At 31.4% G+C, this 25,449-nt stretch overlaps 1 protein-coding gene across 1 annotated transcript in view; it reads right to left on the bottom strand.

The window, feature by feature from the left end:
- The window catches only part of LOC111048941 (neo-calmodulin), a 483,793-nt gene that overhangs the window by 17,706 nt on the left and 440,638 nt on the right, over positions 1-25,449 (bottom strand). Inside the window, exon 5 of the mRNA XM_039443295.1 lies at positions 23,959-24,049. Coding sequence (XP_039299229.1) covers positions 23,959-24,049 — 91 coding nt within the window. The remainder of the gene's footprint in view (positions 1-23,958; positions 24,050-25,449) is intronic.

Raw genomic sequence — 25,449 nt, forward strand, 5'->3', positions numbered from 1 at the left:
TGTTTAAATGTTAAAATGTTTAAATGTTAAATGTTTAAATGTTTCAATGTTTTAATGTTCAAATGTTTAAATGTTTAAATGTTTGAATGTTCAAATGTTTAAATGTTAAATGTTTAAATGTGTAAATGTTGAATGTTTTAAATGTTTTAATGTTTAAATGTTTGAATGTTCAAATGTTTAGATGTTTAAATGTTCAAATGTTTAAATGTTCAATTGTTCACATGTTTAAATGTTCAATTGTTCACATGTTCAAATGTTCAAAGGTTTAAATGTTTGAATGTTCAATATATAAATGTTCCAATGTTCGAATGTTTAGATGTTCTAATGTTTGAATATCTTAATGTACTGATGTTGAAATGTTGAAATGTTCAAATGGTCAAATGTTTAAATGTTCGAATATTAAAATATTAAAATGTTTTCAAGTTTTAATGTTCATATGTTTGAATGTTCGAATGTTTATATGTTCAAATGTTTGATTGTTCAAATGTTCAAATGTTCACATGTTCGGATGGTTGAATGTTCAAATATTGAAATGTATTAAAGTTTTAATGTTTAAATGTTCGAATGTTCAAATGTTTAAATGTTTAAATGTCAAAATGTTTTAATGTTCGAATGTTCATATGTTTAGATGTTTAAATGTTCAATTGTTCACATGTTTAAATGTTCAAAGGTTCAAATTGTTAAATGTTTTAATGTTTAAATGTTTGAATGTTTTAATGTTTAAATATTCAAATGTTTCAATATTCAAATGTTTAAGGCTTTGCTAAAACTGCAATAAACATACTTTTGCATGATAAAAATTCCATACAGTCATTATTGTAGCACAGATAACTGAATATATAGTGACAAAGTAGGACTTTCCAGCCATGTTACACCCAGACAAAAACTTTTTCTCATTTATCTTAGTCTTTAAGTTTTCTTGCTGAATGGTACTTCTCAAAACAAACACAAATATGCAGTCCAGGATTGCTAGTACAAGTTTTGCAGTAAATAAAAAGCATCAATTTCTTCAACTTCTTGTATTTTTCGAATACACTCACTTCCACATTTGTTCCATCTTCGGTAACTTCATTAGACTCTATTTCGTGATCACTGTATTCTTTATATTTGTTTTCTAAATCTTCTATAAAAATCTTCTAAATTGTCTTCTAAATCTTTTATAATTGTCTTCCTCATCTTGTATTGAATTTTAAAATTCTTCACCTATATTTGAAGCAATGTTGATGTTGTGAATTGAACCACTATCTTCATCAATTTCAGAATCACATAATAATATTTGTCCTATATAATATTAGGCCTATGAAACATCAAAATAACTGTCCAAAAACAACACTATGTTCACATATTTATACTATTTACACAATAATAACATTTTACAACATAAAACAGTACAATAGACACTGCAATATCACCAAATACACTGATGTAAATAACCTCACTTAATGAACTGTGTATGCAATGTAATTCAATAAGACCATGTGCTCCTTTCTTTCAAGAGTTGGCCGATAGATTTCAGCACTCACCACATATCATAATGCGAACATAATTCTAGATAATGATGTGTTTGTTCCATGGCCAGTGGTACTGGACATTCCAGCAATAGACGAATTCAATCTTGGTCAGTACAGCTGGCCATTCGAGCTGTGAGGACATTATAGCAAAATCAAATACGACCTGACGCGGAAATGGCAGCGGCCAGTAGTCCTGGCCATCCGAGCACTGAGGACAAACTATAAACAGTGCTTTCGAGCGCAAAGTGTTAAATGTTTGAATGTTTCAATGTTCAAATGTTCAAATGTTTTAATGTTTTGATGTTAAAATGTTTAAATGTTTAAATGTTCAAATGTTCAAATGTTCAAATGTTTAAATGTTTAAATGTTCAAATGTTTAAATGTTTAAATGTTTAAATGTTTAAATGTTTGAATGTTTAAATGTTTAAATGTTTAAATCTTTAAATGTTTAAATGTTTAATGTTTAAATGTTTAAATGTTTAAATGTTTAAATGTTTAAATGTTTAAATGTTAAATGTTTAAATGTTTGAATGTTCAAATGTTCAATTGATTTCATGATTAAATGTTGTAATGTTTGAATGTTTAAATGTTTAAATGTTGAATGTTTAAATGTTTAAATGTTTGAATGTTTGAATGTTTAAATGTTTGAATTTTCAAATGTTTGAATGTTGAAATGTTTAAATGTTCAAATTCTCAAATTTTTAAATGCTTAAATGTTTAAATGTTTAAATGTTTGAATGTTCAATATATAAATGTTCCAATATTCTAATGTTTAGATGTTCTAATGTTTGAATATCTCAATGTACAAATGTTGAAATGTTCAAATGTTCAAATGGTCAAATGTTTAAATGTTCAAATATTAAAATGTATTTAAGTTTTAATGTTTAAATGTTCGAATGTTTAAATGTTCAAATGTTTGAATGTTTGAATGTTCATAATATGTTAAAATGTTCAATTGTTCACATGTTCAAATGTTCAAAGGTTTAAATGTTTGAATGTTCAATATATAAATGTTCCAATGTTCTAATGTTTAGATGTTCTAATGTTTGAATATCTTAATGTACTGATGTTGAAATGTTGAAATGTTCAAATGGTCAAATGTTTAAATGTTCGAATATTAAAATATAAAAATGTTTTCAAGTTTTAATGTTCATATGTTTGAATGTTCGAATGTTTATATGTTCAAATGTTCAATATAAATGTGAATGTGAATGTTCTATATATAAATGTTCAATATATAAATGTTCCAATGTTCGAATGTTTAGATGTTCTAATGTTTGAATATCTTAATGTACTGATGTTGAAATGTTGAAATGTTCAAATGGTCAATTGTTTAAATGTTCGAATATTAAAATATGAAAATGTTTTCAAGTTTTAATGTTCATATGTTTGAATGTTCGAATGTTTAAATGTTTCAATGTTTTAATGTTTTGATGTTCAAATGTTCAAATGTTCACATGTTCGGATGGTTGAATGTTCAAATATTGAAATGTATTAAAGTTTTAATGTTTAAATGTTCGAATGTTCAAATGTTTAAATGTCAAAATGTTTTAATGTTCGAATGTTCATATGTTGAGATGTTTAAATGTTCAATTGTTCACATGTTTAAATGTTCAAAAGTTCAAATTGTTAAATGTTTTAATGTTTAAATGTTTGAATGTTTTAATGTTTAAATATTCAAATGTTTCAATATTCAAATGTTTAAGGCTTTGCTAAAACTGCAATAAACATACTTTTGCATGATAAAAATTCCATACAGTCATTATTGTAGCACAGATAACTGAATATATAGTGACAAAGTAGGACTTTCCAGCCATGTTACACCCAGACAAAAACTTTTTCTCATTTATCTTAGTCTTTAAGTTTTCTTGCTGAATGGTACTTCTCAAAACAAACACAAATATGCAGTCCAGGATTGCTAGTACAAGTTTTGCAGTAAATAAAAAGCATCAATTTCTTCAACTTCTTGTATTTTTCGAATACACTCACTTCCTCATTTGTTCCATCTTCGGTAACTTCATTAGACTCTATTTCGTGATCACTGTATTCTTTATATTTGTTTTCTAAATCTTCTATAAAAATCTTCATAATTGTCTTCTAAATCTTTTATAATTGTCTTCCTCACCTTGTATTGAATTTTAAAATTCTTCACCTATATTTGAAGCAATGTCAATGTTGTGAATTGAACCACTATCTTCATCAATTTCAGAATCACAAAATAATATTTGTCCTATATAATATTAGGCCTATGAAACATCAAAATAACTGTCCAAAAACAACACTATGTTCACATATTTATACTATTTACACAATAATAACATTTTACAACATAAAACAGTACAATAGACACTGCAATATCACCAAATACACTGATGTAAATAACCTCACTTAATGAACTGTGTATGCAATGTAATTCAATAAGACCACGTGCTCCTTTCTTTCAAGAGTTGGCTGATAGATTTCAGCACTCACCACGTATCATAATGCAAACATAATTCTAGATAATGATGTGTTTGTTCCATGGCCAGTGGTACTGGACATTCCAGCAATAGACGAATTCAATCTTGGTCAGTACAGCTGGCCATTCGAGCTGTGAGGACATTATAGCAAAATCTAATACGACCTGACGCGGAAATGGGAGCGGCCAGTAGTCCTGGCCATCCGAGCACTGAGGACAAACTATAAACAGTGCTTTCGAGCGCAAAGGTTTAAATGTTTAAATGTTTCAATGTTCAAATGTTCAAATGTTTTAATGTTTTAATGTTCAAATGTTCAAAGTTTTAAATTGTTAAATGTTTAATGTTCAAATGTTCAAATGTTTAAATGTTTAAATGTTCAAATGTTTAAATGTTTAAATGTTTAATGTTTAAATGTTTTAATGTTTTAATGTTTAAATGTTTAAATGTTTAATGTTTGAATGTTTAATGTTTAAATGTTTAAATTTTTAAATGTTTAAATGTTTAAATGTTTAAATGTTTAAATGTTTAAATGTTAAATGTTTAAATGTTTTAATGTTTAAATGTTTAAATGTTTTAATGTTTCAATGTTTAAATGTTTAAATGTTTTAATGTTTTAATGTTTAAATGTTTTAATGTTTTAATGTTTAAATGTTTAAATGTTTAAATGTTTAAATGTTTAAATGTTTGAATGTTTAAATGTTTAAATGTTTCAATGTTCAAATGTTCAAATGTTCAAATGTTTTAATGTTTTGATGTTAAAATGTTTAAATGTTTAAATGTTTAAATGTTTAAATGTTTAAATGTTTAAATGTTTGAATGTTTGAATGTTTGAATGTTTAAATGTTTAAATGTTTGAATTTTCAAAAGTTTGAATGTTGAAATGTTTAAATGTTCAAATTTTTAAATGCTCAAATGTTTAAATGTTTATATGTTTGAATGTTCAATATATAAATGTTCCAATATTCGAATGTTTAGATGTTCTAATGTTTGAATATCTAAATGTACAAATGTTGAAATGTTCAAATGTTCAAATGGTCAAATGTTTAAATGTTCAAATATTAAAATGTATTCAAGTTTTAATGTTTAAATGTTCGAATGTTTAAATGTTCAAATGTTTGAATGTTCGAATGTTCATATGTTAAAATGTTCAATTGTTCACATGTTCAAATGTTCAAAAGTTTAAATGTTTGAATGTTCAATATATAAATGTTCCAATGTTCTAATGTTTAGATGTTCTAATGTTTGAATATCTTAATGTACTGATGTTGAAATGTTGAAATGTTCAAATGGTCAAATGGTCAAATGTTTAAATGTTCGAATATTAAAATATAAAAATGTTTTTAAGTTTTAATGTTCATATGTTTGAATGTTCGAATGTTTATATGTTCAAATGTTTGATTGTTCAAATGTTCAAATGTTCTCATGTTCGGATGGTTAAATGTTCAAATATTGAAATGTATTAAAGTTTTAATGTTTAAATGTTTGAATGTTCAAATGTTCAAATGTTTAAATGTTAAAATGTTGAAATGTTCGAATGTTCATATGTTTAGATGATTAAATGTTCAATTGTTCACATGTTTAAATGTTCAAAGTTTTAAATTGTTAAATGTTTTTAATGTTTAAATGTTTGAATGTTTAAATGTTTAAATATTCAAATGTTTCAATACTCAAAATGTTTAAGGCTTTGCTAAAACTGCAATAAACATACTTTTGCATGATGAAAATTCCATACAGTCATTATTGTAACACAGATAACTGAATATATAGTGACAAAGTAGGACTTTCCAGCCATGTTACACCCAGACAAAAACTTTTTCTCATTTATCTTAGTCTTTAAGTGTTCTTGCTGAATGGTACTTCTCAAAACAAACACAAATATGCAGTCCAGGATTGCTAGTACAAGTTTTGCAGTAAATAAAAAGCATCCATTTCTTCAACTTCTTGTATTGTTCGAATACACTCACTTCCTCATTTGTTCCATCTTCGGTAACTTCATTAGACTCTATTTCGTGATCACTGTATTCTTTATAATTGTCTTCTAAATCTTCTATAAAAATCTTCTAAATTGTCTTCTAAATCTTTTATAATTGTCTTCCCCATCTTGTATTGAATTTTAAAATTCTTCACCTATATTTGAAGCAATGTCACTGTTGTGAATTGAACCACTATCTTTATCAATTTCAGAATCACAAAATAATATTTGTCCTATATAATATTGAGCCTATGAAACATCAAAATAACTGTCCAAAAACAACACTATGTTCACATATTTATACTATTTACACAATAATAACATTTTACAACATAAAACAGTACAATAGACACTGCAATATCACCAAATACACTGATGTAAATAACCTCACTTAATGAACTGTGTATGCAATGTAATTCAATAAGACCACGTGCTCCTTTCTTTCAAGAGTTGGCCGATAGATTTCAGCACTCACCACATATCATAATGCAAACATAATTCTAGATAATGAATTGTTTGTTCCATGGCCAGTGGTACTGGACATTCCAGCAATAGACGAATTCAATCTTGGTCAGTACAGCTGGCCATTCGAGCTGTGAGGACATTATAGCAAAATCAAATACGACCTGACGCGGAAATGGCAGCGGCCAGTAGTCCTGGCCATCCGAGCACTGAGGACAAACTATAAACAGTGCTTTCGAGCGCAAAGGGTTAAATGTTTAAATGTTTCAATGTTTTAATGTTTTAATGTTTGAATGTTAATGTTTAAATGTTTAAATGTTTAAATGTTTGAAAGTTTAAATGTTTAAATGTCTAGATGTTTAAATGTTAAATGTTTAAATGTTTAAATTTTAAATGTTTAAATGTTTAAATGTTTAAATGTTTAAATGTTAAATGTTTAAATGTTTAAATGTTTAAATGTTTAAATGTTTAATGTTTAAATGTTTAAATGTTTAAATTTTAAATGTTTAAATGTTTAAATGTTTAAATGTTAATGTTTAAATGTTTAATGTTTAAATGTTTAATGTTTTAATGTTTAAATGTTTAAATGTTTAAATTTTAAATGTTTAAATGTTAAATGTTTAAATGTTTAATGTTTAAATGTTTAAATGTTTAAATGTTTTAATGTTTAATGTTTAAATGTTTTAATGTTAAATGTTTTAATGTTTGAATGTTTAAATGTTTAAAGTTTAAATGTTTGAATGTTTAAATGTTTTAAATGTTTAAATGTTTAAATGTTAAAATGTTCAAATGTTGAATGTTTAAATGTTTAAAGGTTTGAATGTTCAAATGTTCAAATGTTTAAATGTTTCAATGTTAAAATGTTTGAATGTTTGAATGTTCAAATGTTTGAATGTTTAAATGTTCAATTGTTTGAATGTTTTAATGTTTAAATGTTTGAATGTTCAAATGTTCAAATGTTTAAATGTTTTAATGTTTAAATGTTTAAATGTTTAAATGTTTAAAGTTTAAATGTTTAAATGTTTAAATGTTTAAATGTTCAAATGTTTAAATGTTTGAATGTTTAAATGTTTAATGTTAAAATGTTTGAATGTTAAAATGTTCAGATGTTCAAATGTTTAAATGTTCAAATGTTTGAATGTTTAAATGGTTATGTTAAATTGTAACATTTTTAAATGGTTGGATGTTAAAATGTTTGAATGTTGAATGTTTTAATATTGAATGTTTAAATGTTTAAATGTTAAATGTTTAAATGTTCAAATGTTTAAATGTTTAAATGTTTAAATGTTTAAATGTTTAAATGTTTAAATGTTTAAATGTTTAAATGTTAAATGTTTAAATGTTTGAATGTTTGAATGTTCAATGTTTAAATGTTTAAATGTTTGAATGTTCAAATGTTTAAATGTTTAAATGTTTAAATGTGTAAATGTTGAAATGTCTAAATGTTTAAATGTTTAAATGTTTGAATGTTCAAATGTTTAGATGTTTAATTGTTCAATTGTTTGAATGTTCGAATGTTCATATGTTAAAATGTTCAATTGTTCACATGTTCAAATGTTCAAAGGTTTAAATGTTTGAATGTTCAATATATAAATGTTTAGATGTTCTAATGTTTGAATATCTTAATGTACTGATGTTGAAATGTTGAAATGTTCAAATGGTCAAATGTTCAAATGTTCAAATGTTCAAATATTAAAATGTTTTTGAGTTTCAATGTTCATATGTTTGAATGTTCGAATGTTTATATGTTCAAATGTTTGAATGTTCGAATGTTCAAATGTTCACATGTTCGGATGGTTAAATGTTCAAATATTGAAATGTATTAAAGTTTTAATGTTTAAATGTTCGAATGTTCAAATGTTTAAATGTTAAAATGTTCAAATGTTCGAATGTTCATATGTTTAGATGTTTAAATGTTCAATTGTTCACATGTTTAAATGTTCAAAGGTTTAAATTGTTAAATGTTTTAATGTTTAAATGTTTAAATGTTTAAATGTTTAAATATTCAAATGTTTCAATATTCAAATGTTTAAGGCTTTGCTAAAACTGCAAACAACATACTTTTGCATAATAAAAATTTCATACAGTCATTATTGTAACACAGATAACTGAATATATAGTGACAAAGTAGGACTTTCCAGCCCTGTTACACCCAGACAAAAACTTTTTCTCATTTATCTTAGTCTTTCAGTTTTCTTGCTGAATGGTACTTCTCAAAACCATCACAAATATGCAGTCCAGGATTGCTAGTACAAGTTTTGCAGTAAATAAAAAGCATCCATTTCTTCAACTTCTTGTATTGTTCAAATACACTCACTTCCTCATTTGTTCCATCTTCTGTAACTTCATTAGACTCTATTTCGTGATCACTGTATTCTTTATAATTGTCTTCTATATCTTCTATAAAAATCTTCTAAATTGTCTTCTAAATCTTTTATAATTGTCTTCCTCATCTTGTATTAAATTTTCAAATTCTTCACCTATATTTGAAGCAATGTCACTGTTGTGAATTGAACCACTATCTTCATCAATTTCAGAATCACAAAATAATATTTGTCCTATATAATATTAGGCCTATAAAACATCAAAATAACTGTCCAAAAACAACACTATGTTCACATATTTATACTATTTACACAACAATAACATTTCACAACATAAAACAGTACAATAGACACTGCAATATCACCAAATACACTGATGTAAATAACCTCACTCTATGAACTGTGTTTGCAATGGAATTCAATAAAACCACGTGCGCTTTTCTTTCAAGAGTTGGCCGATAGATTTCAGCACTCACCACATATCATAATGCAAACATAATTCTAGATAATGATGTGTTTGTTCCATGGCCAGTGGTACTGGACATTCCAGCAATAAACGAATTCAGTCTTGGTCATTACAGCTGGCCATTCGAGCTGTGAGGACATTATAGCAAAATCAAATACGACCTGACGCGGAAATGGCAGCGGCCAGCAGTCCTGGCCATCCGAGCACTGAGGACAAACTATATACAGTGCTTTCGAGCGCAGAGGGTTAAATGTTTAAATGTTTTAATGTTTAAATGATCAAATGTTTTAATGTTTTAATGTTCAAATGTTCAAATGTTCAAATGTTCAAATGTTCAAATGTTCAAATGTTTAAATGTTTTAATGTTCAGATGTTTTCAATTCAATTCAATTCAATTCAATAATTCTTTATTGAGGTATTCAGCACACAATGATTAATGATTAGAACAAATTTTTTGATCTAGGCTAAACTACATGAATAGCTATAGTTGAATGACTAAATCGATAGACATACAGAAGAATCCAATAATCAACAAAGTCTTGAAGGTCTTATTTTGCAAAACGTAAATTAAATAATTTACATGATAAAAAAAAAAAATACAAACCTCCATTAGAAAAAATAAATGAAAATAAACATGTAATGAATAGCCTACACAATACCCAATCAAAGTGCTCTGACCCAGCAATAAAGGTATAGTCCCACATGAGTCATAGACTTGTGTGTGGGACGAGTACCGTCATATACTAATTGAAATTGAAAGTGTCAAATGAAAAATTCAAAAATGAAAGGAAAAAATAAAAAGTTTTGAGCAAAGAACAGCGGCAATGAGAGGAGATGAACAAGAATCAAGGTAGGTACATAAAAGGCGAGTCATTTATATTATAGTTTTGCAGATGGCAAAAATGTTTCCTGATTCCGAAGCTAGGGGACTTCTTAAACGGTATGTCTGAGTTACTCTTTTATAAATTAAGAGTACAAAGGCTCCAGCAGATGTTCAGAGTTACAGGCACCAGTCTCGTATAACCAATTACAAATAATTTTTTTGTAAGCAAGAATACCAACAGTGGGATCAACTATTTCTCTGTTTGGGGCTTTTCTTAATAGGATGTTGGAAACATAAAACGGGTTTGTGCGGTTTATTGATTTAATAATTCTAGGGACCTGTAGGCCCACATTTGCAGAGCTTCTAGTATTGTAATTATGTGTTACTTCTGTGACAATACAATCCCTATTTCTGAATGTAAAAACAAGTACATTTTTTATACATATATGTCTGAGAGTCAGTAATCTGGAGTAATTGAAAAGTGCTTCTGTGGGGTACTGCTTCTCTAATTTCAAGCCTGCTTTAATTATCAGCTTTTGTATAATATACAGAGGCTCTAATGTAGTTTTAGCCGCTCCACCCCATGCAATTATACCATAACTAAGAATCGATTGGACATAGGCAAAATAGACTGACTTAATTTCTTTTTCATTTAGTATGAAGCTAAGCTGGTAAAATATATAGATCATTTCTCGGAGCTTACGTTGCAAATTGATTATATGATTTTCATATCTAAGATTACTGTCTATCATAACACCTAGATAGTTGTAGCTTTTTACTCTCTCAATTGTCTGGCAATTGCAGTCAATGCTATAGTTATCGTCGCAAGAATGGAGTTTCAGCATCAAGTCATTAGGGGGCTCACTTGATGTTCTAAGTGCGATAGGCAGACATTTTGTCTTTCCCACATTCATGGTAAGAATGTTTTGATCACACCATGCCTTCAGCTTCTTCATTCCTATTTCGGCTTTTAGGTAAGTTTCATTCCAGCTTGCACCCCTGAATATAACTGCAGTATCATCTGCGAATAGAAACAGCTCTCCTTCAATATTGAGCTTATCAATATTATTTATATAGATAAGGAACAAAACCGGCCCAAGGGTACTGCCCTGCACCACACCGTATTCCACATCACTAACTCCACTTAGTTTCGACCCAATGGAGACAACTTCTTTTCTGTCACCAAGGTAACTCTTGAACCAGGCCAAAGCCAAGTCCCTCACCCCCATAATCTCCAGTTTTGAGAAGAGTATACTCCTGTCAATCGAATCGAACGCTTTGGCCAGGTCAATAAATACTGTTAGAGCTTTCTCATCTCGATTGATTGCCTCCATAAAAGTGTTATTTATGGAAAAAAGTGCATCTGAGGTATTCTTACTCCTTCTAAAGCCAAACTGAGCATTAGAGAGCAAGTTGTTCTCCTCCAAATAGCTCTGCAGTTGCACCTTGACACATTTTTCCAATAGCTTTGACACTACACTTAGCAGGGATATGGGCCTATAGCTGTTGTTCATATTATCTTTACTACTGGTCTTGTGAATCGGTATAACCTTGGCGACTTTCAGATCATCAGGAAATACACCAGTTTCCAGGCTCAGATTTATAAGGTGATTTAATGGGACCAATAAAATATCAATATTGTCTTTAATTAAACTTGTACTAATCCCATCAAAACCTGGGGCCGAGCCACCTCGCATATCTTCTACAATCTTTAAGAGCTGACCTTCCGTGACTGGCTGTATTTGAAACTGTAAATTGGGATTGTTACACAAAGTGCCTTCATGAAGTTGTTCCTGTGAGGGGGGAGGCAACTCTGCAGCTAAATTACTTCCTACTTTTGAAAAATATTCATTAAAAGCATCTTCCACCTCTACTATGCTCTCTTCTCTGTCATCCTCAATATTTTCAAGAAAAAGTTGTATGGGGAGTTGCTGTTTTTTTACTTTAGTTCCATTGTACTCATTTATTATTTTCCAAAACTTTTTCGGATTATTTGCATTATCAGTTAATTCTTTTTTGTAATAATTAATTTTAACATATTTCAAAGTTTGACTGAGTCTATTCCTGAATGAACGAAAATTATGAAGTAATTGCTGGTCGCCAGGGTTATTTCTAACTAGTTTACTCATCCTATCCCGTTTTCTAATTTCCCTTATCAGCTCGGTAGTAATCCATGGCTTGAGTTTTTTGTGGCATGCGCGTGCTTTAAAAGGCTTTTCAGCTTTCTCCTTTAACTGACAGATTATTCTCAGAAAGTGAGCACAGCAGGTGTTAGCCTCCTGTTGCATTGTTACCTGATCCCACGATTGTGCCTCAAGCAAGGATCGAAACTGTACCTTATTGAAATAAGTTTGGTGTGTGTGCATAGGTCTAGGTTCGACTATTTTGCATAAGACAGCCCAGTGGTCAGTTACATCAGATTTCAAGATTCCCGCGTTGACTGCATTGCAGTCTGGATGCTTGACAAAATGTGGTCGATACATGTCTGAGAATAGTCGGTAACTCGGGTAGGTAAATAAATGCCTTCAGTGAATCCGTTCGAGTACATAATGTCCAAGTATCTGTCTTTATCATTATGCCCTCTGTTAACGGGTAAAGTGTCTATATTAATGTCACCTAAAAATAAATAAGATGTGTTTCTTTTTTCAAGATTACAGTAAAATGTCTCTAAATCATTAAGGAACAAATCAGAGTTCATAGCTGGACTACGATAAATCGAAATGATAGAATAATTTCTATCATTCAACTTAAAATCTGTTTTCAAGCCAGATGCCTCGCCTAATTTTATTTGATCTGTTTTACTGTTTGATTTGGAATCAATATAAACCACCGTACCGTCACTCCTATTCCATCCCGCAACCGTACTGAATACTTCGTATCCCTCTAATTGTGTTAAGATTTTGTCATTATCAATCCACGCCTCACTCAATGCAATGAGATCAAACTTTACCTTCAAACTCTCCAGAACAATCAAAGCCTCGTCTATGTTCTTATGATAGCTTCGTATATTAAAGTGAATTATTTTTAGACTATTCGCCCCTTCTCCCTCAAAAAACTGTCTCACATCATCGTGCTCATTAAAGTATTCACACTTTACATGGCCAAACTCATCTAAACCTACATTGCCTCTGCTCTCTCCCATATAATGTTAGGCTATATGAAATAGAAATAATGTGTTTATATAAGGCTTAGGTAAAACCTGGATATGGAACGGATAGATTGTAGATAAGAAAAAAAAGAGAAAAAAAAATTATATCATATCATAAAAAAAGAGAGAAAAAAATAGCTGACTGCTCAACCGTGCACAAAGAATATAATAAACAATGTTTAATGACTCTTTTCGATGAGGAAGTAATAAATCTTTATAGCTTCCCATTTGAAATGAAGTGCAGTTATCATTAATTATTCATTTCAATGTACGATAGTACATGATATAATAAAATGTTCAAAACTCAAATTTCAACTCATTCTTGTGTGTGCTACAACTAAATAATAAAAATCCATCACATAATAATCCACAGGCATACAAAGACATTCACACCCATTCATACTCATAAATGAAAGAGACAGGCAATAGAGGAGAAAGAAGTGCTGTAGAAGTCTACTTGAATTAGGAATTAAAATCTTTATCCGAGAATGATAAGATAATCCAGCTGTGAGGAAGACTGAATATTGTGTATCGAAAACTGATTTTTAAACTTCATACTGTGTACGGGTTACGTAAATTGACACAATATCTTGTTATCATAATGATAATCATTATCCTCCGATTCTTAGCTTATTTCTTTTATACCGTTCGAATCCTACACCCCTGCCTAAGTCAGTTATATTTTGTCATTATCACTCTCTCGCTCCACCAGACAATTCTCACTCACCCCCCCCTCTCGTTCACTCTTCCTCCATCCTTCCACAGATTCATTCAAGTCTAATAACAATGCCAATCTTCGGCATGGCACAGATATCACTATTTAGTCAGCTAGAAAGTTGCTACTAACGATGCATTTTTCCTAAATACAGTATACTGAATTTTATCAAATATATTGAATAATCATTCATTCACTCATACACTCATACACTCATACTCATACTCATATTACACACACACACATGAAAAAAAATAACAACAATAAAAAGTAACTTAATGCTATAGTGTTCATCATTAAATTAGTCCAAGCTCATAGCACATTTATTTCAGTTCAATTTTTTTTCTGTGCTCAATTTTTTCAAGTCGTCCTCACTTCCTATTACGTAGACTCTGCCTGCATCCTCCTTCCTTACTTTGACCCGGCCGACCCGATCGGCCCACACGTGACGCACCACCTTCTCGCTCTGCGCCCTCTTAGCCATCGCGAATAGCTTCCTTCGTCTCGGTGTTAGCGACTGGTTCAAGTAGATGTTGTGATTTCCACTCATGTTTATGTTGTTAGTAGTGAAGCTCTTACACAACTTTCTCTTCGACAGTAGAGCGTCCTTAACACCTCGCTGGACAAATTTAACAATTATTCCCGCAGGCATATTTTTATTTTTATTTTTCGGCAGCCGATGGCACGCGTCGATCGATGTATGATCCAACGCCACGTCCAGAGCTTTACCAATCTCCACCACCCTATCATAACAGTTCTCTCCCTCGGTTTCTGGTACCCCAAACACTTCTATCGTATTTCGTCGGCCATACTGTTCTTGGTCGTCCTGTTTGAACTCCCACTCGAGAAGTCTGCTATTCAATTTAATATTCTCACTGACCAAAGCGTCGATCTGACGTTGCTGCTTGGCGATTTTAGCAGAATTGGCCTCCAGTTTTTCCAGAACGGCTGCTATCTCTGAACTAAGTTTTCCCAGCAGTTCATCTTTCAGAACAGATAGTAGTTCAGTCATTTCCCCCAGCGTTACTGGCTCACCACTTCGCGAAGATGAAGTTGAAGATTTAGCGTGCTTAACGGGGGTCGAGTCTGATTCAGATCTCTGCCGACGCAACACACCAACACACTTCGCGCAATTCCAGTCCTTGCCTTGCAAAACGTCTAAATCGGGGTCTTTGAGGTCGACACACTTAGCATGATACATATTATTACAGTTCACGCAGTTAATTTTTGATTTGGCGGTACGGTTCACCGGGTTATTACAAATACCACATGAACTCATTTTGACTCAGATAGGCAAAATAGACTGACTTAATTTCTTTTTCATTTAGTATGAAGCTAAGCTGGTAAAATATATAGATCATTTCTCGGAGCTTACGTTGCAAATTGATTATATGATTTTCATATCTAAGATTACTGTCTATCATAACACCTAGATAGTTGTAGCTTTTTACTCTCTCAATTGTCTGGCAATTGCAGTCAATGCTATAGTTATCGTCGCAAGAATGGAGTTTCAGCATCAAGTCATTAGGGGGCTCACTTGATGTTCTAAGTGCGATAGGCAGACATTTTGTCTTTCCCACATTCATGGTAAGAATGTTTTGATCACACCATGCCTTCAGCTTCTTCATTCCTATTTCGGCTTTTAGGTAAGTTTCATTCCAGCTTGCACCCCTGAATATAACTGCAGTATCATCTGCGAATAGAAACAGCTCTCCTTCAATATTGAGCTTATCAATATTATTTATATAGATAAGGAACAAAACCGGCCCAAGGGTACTGCCCTGCACCACACCGTATTCCACATCACTAACTCCACTTAGTTTCGACCCAATGGAGACAACTTCTTTTCTGTCACCAAGGTAACTCTTGAACCAGGCCAAAGCCAAGTCCCTCACCCCCATAATCTCCAGTTTTGAGAAGAGTATACTCCTGTCAATCGAATCGAACGCTTTGGCCAGGTCAATAAATACTGTTAGAGCTTTCTCATCTCGATTGATTGCCTCCATAAAAGTGTTATTTATGGAAAAAAGTGCATCTGAGGTATTCTTACTCCTTCTAAAGCCAAACTGAGCATTAGAGAGCAAGTTGTTCTCCTCCAAATAGCTCTGCAGTTGCACCTTGACACATTTTTCCAATAGCTTTGACACTACACTTAGCAGGGATATGGGCCTATAGCTGTTGTTCATATTATCTTTACTACTGGTCTTGTGAATCGGTATAACCTTGGCGACTTTCAGATCATCAGGAAATACACCAGTTTCCAGGCTCAGATTTATAAGGTGATTTAATGGGACCAATAAAATATCAATATTGTCTTTAATTAAACTTGTACTAATCCCATCAAAACCTGGGGCCGAGCCACCTCGCATATCTTCTACAATCTTTAAGAGCTGACCTTCCGTGACTGGCTGTATTTGAAACTGTAAATTGGGATTGTTACACAAAGTGCCTTCATGAAGTTGTTCCTGTGAGGGGGGAGGCAACTCTGCAGCTAAATTACTTCCTACTTTTGAAAAATATTCATTAAAAGCATCTTCCACCTCTACTATGCTCTCTTCTCTGTCATCCTCAATATTTTCAAGAAAAAGTTGTATGGGGAGTTGCTGTTTTTTTACTTTAGTTCCATTGTACTCATTTATTATTTTCCAAAACTTTTTCGGATTATTTGCATTATCAGTTAATTCTTTTTTGTAATAATTAATTTTAACATATTTCAAAGTTTGACTGAGTCTATTCCTGAATGAACGAAAATTATGAAGTAATTGCTGGTCGCCAGGGTTACTTCTAACTAGTTTACTCGTCCTATCCCGTTTTCTAATTTCCCTTATCAGCTCGGTAGTAATCCATGGCTTGAGTTTTTTGTGGCATGCGCATGCTTTAAAAGGCTTTTCAGCTTTCTCCTTTAACTGACAGATTATTCTCAGAAAGTGAGCACAGCAGGTGTTAGCCTCCTGTTGCATTGTTACCTGATCCCACGATTGTGCCTCAAGCAAGGATCGAAATTGTACCTTATTGAAATAAGTTTGGTGTGTGTGCATAGGTCTAGGTTCGACTATTTTGCATAAGACAGCCCAGTGGTCAGTTACATCAGATTTCAAGATTCCCGCGTTGACTGCGTTGCAGTCTGGATGCTTGACAAAAATGTGGTCGATACATGTCTGAGAATAGTCGGTAACTCGGGTAGGTAAATAAATGCCTTCAGTGAATCCGTTCGAGTACATAATGTCCAAGTATCTGTCTTTATCATTATGCCCTCTGTTAACGGGTAAAGTGCCTATATTAATGTCACCTAAAAATAAATAAGATGTGTTTCTTTTTTCAAGATTGCAGTCAATGCTATAGTTATCGTCGCAAGAATGGAGTTTCAGCATCAAGTCATTAGGGGGCTCACTTGATGTTCTAAGTGCGATAGGCAGACATTTTGTCTTTCCCACATTCATGGTAAGAATGTTTTGATCACACCATGCCTTCAGCTTCTTCATTCCTATTTCGGCTTTTAGGTAAGTTTCATTCCAGCTTGCACCCCTGAATATAACTGCAGTATCATCTGCGAATAGAAACAGCTCTCCTTCAATATTGAGCTTATCAATATTATTTATATAGATAAGGAACAAAACCGGCCCAAGGGTACTGCCCTGCACCACACCGTATTCCACATCACTAACTCCACTTAGTTTCGACCCAATGGAGACAACTTCTTTTCTGTCACCAAGGTAACTCTTGAACCAGGCCAAAGCCAAGTCCCTCACCCCCATAATCTCCAGTTTTGAGAAGAGTATACTCCTGTCAATCGAATCGAACGCTTTGGCCAGGTCAATAAATACTGTTAGAGCTTTCTCATCTCGATTGATTGCCTCCATAAAAGTGTTATTTATGGAAAAAAGTGCATCTGAGGTATTCTTACTCCTTCTAAAGCCAAACTGAGCATTAGAGAGCAAGTTGTTCTCCTCCAAATAGCTCTGCAGTTGCACCTTGACACATTTTTCCAATAGCTTTGACACTACACTTAGCAGGGATATGGGCCTATAGTTGTTCATATTATCTTTACTACTGGTCTTGTGAATCGGTATAACCTTGGCAACTTTCAGATCATCAGGAAATACACCAGTTTCCAGGCTCAGATTCATAAGGTGATTTAATGGGACCAATAAAATATCAATATTGTCTTTAATTAAACTTGTACTAATCCCATCAAAACCTGGGGCCGAGCCACCTCGCATATCTTCTACAATCTTTAAGAGCTGACCTTCCGTGACTGGCTGTATTTGAAACTGTAAATTGGGATTGTTACACAAAGTGCCTTCATGAAGTTGTTCCTGTGAGGGGGGAGGCAACTCTGCAGCTAAATTACTTCCTACTTTTGAAAAATATTCATTAAAAGCATCTTCCACCTCTACTATGCTCTCTTCTCTGTCATCCTCAATATTTTCAAGAAAAAGTTGTATGGGGAGTTGCTGTTTTTTTACTTTAGTTCCATTGTACTCATTTATTATTTTCCAAAACTTTTTCGGATTATTTGCATTATCAGTTAATTCTTTTTTGTAATAATTAATTTTAACATATTTCAAAGTTTGACTGAGTCTATTCCTGAATGAACGAAAATTATGAAGTAATTGCTGGTCGCCAGGGTTACTTCTAACTAGTTTACTCGTCCTATCCCGTTTTCTAATTTCCCTTATCAGCTCGGTAGTAATCCATGGCTTGAGTTTTTTGTGGCATGCGCATGCTTTAAAAGGCTTTTCAGCTTTCTCCTTTAACTGACAGATTATTCTCAGAAAGTGAGCACAGCAGGTGTTAGCCTCCTGTTGCATTGTTACCTGATCCCACGATTGTGCCTCAAGCAAGGATCGAAATTGTACCTTATTGAAATAAGTTTGGTGTGTGTGCATAGGTCTAGGTTCGACTATTTTGCATAAGACAGCCCAGTGGTCAGTTACATCAGATTTCAAGATTCCCGCGTTGACTGCGTTGCAGTCTGGATGCTTGACAAAAATGTGGTCGATACATGTCTGAGAATAGTCGGTAACTCGGGTAGGTAAATAAATGCCTTCAGTGAATCCGTTCGAGTACATAATGTCCAAGTATCTGTCTTTATCATTATGCCCTCTGTTAACGGGTAAAGTGCCTATATTAATGTCACCTAAAAATAAATAAGATGTGTTTCTTTTTTCAAGATTACAGTAAAATGTCTCTAAATCATTAAGGAACAAATCAGAGTTCATAGCTGGACTACGATAAATCGAAATGATAGAATAATTTCTATCATTCAACTTAAAATCTGTTTTCAAGCCAGATGCCTCGCCTAATTTTATTTGATCTGTTTTACTGTTTGATTTGGAATCAATATAAACCACCGTACCGTCACTCCTATTCCATCCCGCAACCGTACTGAATACTTCGTATCCCTCTAATTGTGTTAAGATTTTGTCATTATCACTCTCTCGCTCCACCAGACAATTCTCACTCACCCCCCCCCTCTCGTTCACTCTTCCTCCATCCTTCCACAGATTCATTCAAGTCTAATAACAATGCCAATCTTCGGCATGACACAGATATCACTATTTAGTCAGCTAGAAAGTTGCTACTAACGATGCATTTTTCCTAAATACAGTATACTGAATTTTATCAAATATATTGAATAATCATTCATTCACTCATACACTCATACACTCATACTCATACTCATATCACACACACACACATGAAAAAAAATAACAACAATAAAAAGTAACTTAATGCTATAGTGTTCATCATTAAATTAGTCCAAGCTCATAGCACATTTATTTCAGTTCAATTTTTTTTCTGTGCTCAATTTTTTCAAGTCGTCCTCACTTCCTATTACGTAGACACTGCCTGCATCCTCCTTCCTTACTTTGACCCGGCCGACCCGATCGGCCCACACGTGACGCACCACCTTCTCGCTCTGCGCCCTCTTAGCCATCGCGAATAGCTTCCTTCGTCTCGGTGTTAGCGACTGGTTCAAGTAGATGTTGTGATTTCCACTCATGTTTATGTTGTTAGTAGTGAAGCTCTTACACAACTTTCTCTTCGACAGTAGAGCGTCCTTAACACCTCGCTGGACAAATTTAACAATTATTCCCGCAGGCATATTTTTATTTTTATTTTTCGGCAGCCGATGGCACGCGTCGATCGATGCATGATCCAACGCCACGTCCAGAGCTTTACCAATCTCCACCACCCTATCATAACAGTTCTCTCCCTCGGTTTCTGGTACCCCAAACACTTCTATCGTATTTCGTCGGCCATACTGTTCTTGGTCGTCCTGTTTGAACTCCCACTCGAGAAGTCTGCTTTTCAATTTAATATTCTCACTGACCAGAGCGTCGATCTGACATTGCTGCTTGGCGATTTTAGCAGAATTGGCCTCCAGTTTTTCCAGAACGGCTGCTATCTCTGAACTAAGTTTTCCCAGCAGTTCATCTTTCAGAACAGATAGTAGTTCAGTCATTTCCCCCAGCGTTACTGGCTCACCACTTCGCGAAGATGAAGTTGAAGATTTAGCGTGCTTAACGGGGGTCGAGTCTGATTCAGATCTCTGCCGACGCAACACACCAACACACTTCGCGCAATTCCAGTCCTTGACTTGCAAAACGTCTAAATCGGGGTCTTTGAGGTCGACACACTTAGCATGATACATATTATTACAGTTCACGCAGTTAATTTTTGATTTGGCGGTACGGTTCACCGGGTTATTACAAATACCACATGAACTCATTTTGACTCAGATAAACAAAAAGCACTTTTCTATTCGGACGGGTCACCCGATATTTAAACAAACGAGTCTCACAGAAATTCGAATAATTGCACGGCTGTACAAAATATTTTTAACAATTCATCACAGTTCACTTTCAAGTCAAAACCGAATCGACAAACAGATAAGACAAGAGCTCCGAAGAATCAACTGTTCTCAACGAGTTCCGAGCTGATACTGTCCATCTACTGTCTACTGAATATGCTTAAATGTTCTATGTTCAAATGTTTCAATGTTTCAATGTTTAAATGTTTAAATGTTTGAATGTTTAAATGTTTAAATGTTTAAATGTTTGAATGTTTAAATGTTTAAATGTTTAAATGTTTAAATGTTTAAATGTTTAAATGTTTAAATGTTTGAATGTTTAAATGTTTAAATTTTAAATGTTTAAATGTTTAAATGTTGAATGTTTTAAATGTTTAAATGTTTAAATGTTTAAATGTTTAATGTTTAAATGTTTAAATGTTTAATGTTTAATGTTAAATGTTTAAATGTTTAAATGTTTAAATGTTTAAATGTTTAAATGTTTAATGTTAAATGTTTAAATGTTTAAATGTTAAATGTTTAAATGTTTAAATGTTTAAATTTTAAATGTTTAAATGTTTAAATGTTTAATGTTCAAATGTTTAAATGTTCAATGTTTAAATGTTTAAATGTTCGAATGTTTGAATGTTTAAATGTTTAATGTTTAAATGTTCAAATGTTCAAATGGTCAAATGTTCAAATGTTCAAATGTTCAAATGTTTAAATGTTAATGTTTAAATGTTCAATGTTTAAATGTTCGAATGTTTGAATGTTCAAATGTTTGAATGTTTGAATGTTCAAATGTTTAAATGTTCGAATGTTTAAATGGTTAAATGTTCAAATGTTTAAATGTTTAAAGTTTAAATGTTTAAATGTTCGAATGTTTAAATGTTTAAATGTTAAATGTTTAAATGTTTAATGTTAAAATGTTTAGATGTTTAAATGTTCAAATGTTTAAATGTTCAAATGTTTAAATGTTTAAATGTTTAATGTTTGAATGTTTAAATGTTTAATGTTTAAATGTTCAAATGTTCAAATGTTCAAATGTTTAAATGTTTAAATGTTCAAATGTTTTAATGTTTGAATGTTTAAATGTTTAAATGTTTAAATGTTTAAATGTTAAATGTTTAAATGTTTCAATGTTTAAATGTTTAATGTTTAAATGTTTAAATGTTTAAATGTTTAAATTTTAAATGTTTAAATGTTAAATGTTTAATGTTAAATGTTTGAATGTTTAAATGTTCAAATGTTCAAATGTTTAAATGTTTAATGTTTAAATGTTTAAATGTTCAAATGTTTAAATGTTCAAATGTTTAAATGTTTAAATGTTTAAATGTTTAAATGTTTAATTGTTTAAAATGTTTAATGTTTAAATGTTTAAATTTTAAATGTTTAAATGTTTAAATGTTTAAATGTTTAAATGTTAAATGTTTAAATTTTAAATGTTTAAATTTTAAATGTTAAATGTTTAAATGTTTAAATGTTCAAATGTTTAAATGTTTAAATGTTTAAATGTTCAAATGTTTTAATGTTTAAATGTTAAATGTTAAATGTTTAATGTTTAAATTTTAAATGTTTAAATGTTTAAATGTTTAAATGTTTAAATGTTTAAATGTTTAAATGTTTAAATGTTTAAATGTTTAAATGTTTAAATGTTTAAGTTTAAATGTTTAATGTTTAATGTTTAAATGTTTAAATGTTTAAATGTTTAAATGTTTAAATGTTTAAATGTTTAAATGTTTAAATGTTTAAATGTTTAAATGTTTAAATGTTTAAATGTTTAATGTTTAAATGTTTAAATGTTTAAGTTTAAATGTTTAAATGTTTAAATGTTTAAATGTTTAAATGTTTAAATGTTTAAATGTTTAAATGTTTAAATGTTTAAATGTTTAAATGTTTGAATGTTTAAATGTTTAAATGTTGAATGTTTAAATGTTTAAATTTTAAATGTTTAAATGTTTAAATGTTTTAATATTCAAATGTTTTAATATTCAAATGTTTAAGGCTTTGCTAAAACTGCAATAAACATACTTTTGCATAATAAAAATTTCATACAGTCATTATTGTAACACAGATAACTGAATATATAGTGACAAAGTAGGACTTTCCAGCCCTGTTACACCCAGACAAAAACTTTTTCTCATTTATCTTAGTCTTTAAGTTTTCTTGCTGAATGGTACTTCTCAAAACAAACACAAAAATATGCAGTCCAGGATTGCTAGTACAAGTTTTGCAGTAAATAAAAAGCATCCATTTCTTCAACTTCTTGTATTGATCAAATACACTCACTTCCTCATTTGTTCCATCTTCTGTAACTTCATTAGACTCTATTTCGTGATCACTGTATTCTTTATAATTGTCTTCTAAATCTTCTATAAAGATCTTCTAAATTGTCTTCTAAATCTTTTATAATTGTCTTCCTCATCTTGTATTAAATTTTCAAATTCTTCACCTATATTTGAAGCAATGTCACTGTTGTGAATTGAACCACTATCTTCATCAATTTCAGAATCACAAAATAATATTTGTCCTATATAATATTAGGCCTATAAAACATCAAAATAACTGTCCAAAAACAACACTATGTTCACATATTTATACTATTTACACAATAATAACATTTTACAACATAAAACAATACAATAGACACTGCAATATCACCAAATACACTGATGTAAATAACCTCACTTTATGAACTGTGTTTGCAATGGAATCCAATAAAACCACGTGCTCTTTTCTTTCAAGAGTTGGCCGATAGATTTCAGCACTCACCACATATCATAATGCAAACATAATTCTAGATAATGATCAAATGTTTTAATGTTTAAATGTTTAAATGTTTAAATGTTTTAATTTTCAAATGTTTTAATGTTTAAATGTTTAAATGTTCAAATTTTTAATGTTAAAATGTTCAGACAATTTATCCTCCACAGAGTTTTCCCTAGCAAAATGAACTTGGTGACTGGTCCATAATAGAAAGATTAAATTATTATATTCTCAAAGCTGGATGCCAGATGCTACATTATGTGACTAATGATGTAATATGATTGTGTGCAGAATAGACGCTAATTAGAATAGATGTATCACAAAAATGCTTAGCTTCCTGACTAGGAGAGATCCTTTATAAATAGTTCAGGAAATATCTAATATTTAATATCCGTTATTCATACTTTTGTCTATAGAGATGTCAAGTAACTTTATAATGGAACTTCCAATTGTGTAATATTCATATGAAATCATTCATTCAATAATAGAAATACCATTTATCTCATTGATACATACTTTCTTCTTCTGATAGATCCTCTCCAAGGCATTGTAAAACAGCCCTCAGATCAGAAGCAGTTATATAACCACGGTTGTGTTTGTCAAAGATCTGCAAAGAAAATAATCTGAATTAGATCCATTTTTTTCTTTAAGAACGAGTAGCAGTCAAATTACTCCTGTTACGTGGAGATTTGCTGTTGGCCTACCCATTTATATATTTAATGCACAGTTCAACCCTGAGATCTCAGTAACCACTGAACTAATATTTATATAAGTTTAATACCTCAAATTTGAGGGAATCATGAGTAAGTTTGAAGAAATGCATTGGAATTCATGTGATTCTAAGATCCAATTATTATTTGATAATTTGTCCATTCCACACACCCAACCTAAACTTGGCTGTAGCGTCATTGTCGAATTGCATCAATTTCAAACAACTGATCATGGGTATCTATTTCAAACGGTTGATCATGTGTACAATTTGAAAATTTGCTCGGCTTACTATATGGAGTAAGGCGAAACGATTGGAGCATTGGTGCATCAGGGTTTTAAAACTAGGTCACGCGCGCTTTGTGAAAAGAAGAGAAATGAGAGAAGAAAGAGAGGAAAAGTTGAATTTAATTGAATGACTGCCTTTAGTTTGACCAGGTGAGAAAAATGAGGAAATAAATATTAAATACTTCTAGCATGGAATTAATCATGAGAGAGAAAAAGAATATCCCTTACTCTTATCTCTACAGTTTTCTTTTGAAGTTGAACTTAAATTTCTTAAAATTTCACTTAAATTAATTGATTTTGAGACTGAATATAGGAGTATAAATGGAAGTATAAAAAGTATGAAAGCAAGAAGAGAAAACACACACATACACACACACACACACACATGCGCGTGCACCCCCCTGCTAAGCCCAGCCTACCCCTGATGCGCTTCAATTCATCCGGCAATGAACTCCACAATTCACAAGCTGTCACAAGAAAGGACTTGTTGAACATGACTGTCCTGTGAGTTGGGACATCCAGTAGATGGGAACCATGCCATGTACGACCCCGACCGATATCACTCAAATTATGAAAATCCTCTGCAGTATACTTAGGAGTTCCAGTTTTTAAGGACTTATGTGAAAAAATAACAGCATGAAGCGCCCTACAATCATGCAGCTCCATAAGATTAAGTCTGTCAAAGTATTCAGTCACATGGTCATCACGTCTAAGGTTGAAGATGAAGCGTACACAGTTATTGTGGGCACACTGCATCCTCTGTAAAAGTTGAACTGTCATATCAACAGTCACAATGTCACAGTGGTTGAGAATTGGGAAAATCAAGGTCTTGACCAACATAATCCTTGTGGAGAAAGGGATACAGTCTGCAATCTTTTTCAAATTCATAGTGCCCGCAATGACTCTATTGCAAGTCAAGGTCACATGATTCACGTTTTGTGAATTCTAATTATCTTATGTTTCTAATTATCTTATGTTTCTAATTATTTTGTGTTTCTAATTATTTTGGTT

Source organism: Nilaparvata lugens, chromosome X (assembly GCF_014356525.2).
Source record: "Nilaparvata lugens isolate BPH chromosome X, ASM1435652v1, whole genome shotgun sequence".
NCBI classification, from domain to species: Eukaryota; Metazoa; Arthropoda; class Insecta; order Hemiptera; family Delphacidae; genus Nilaparvata; species Nilaparvata lugens.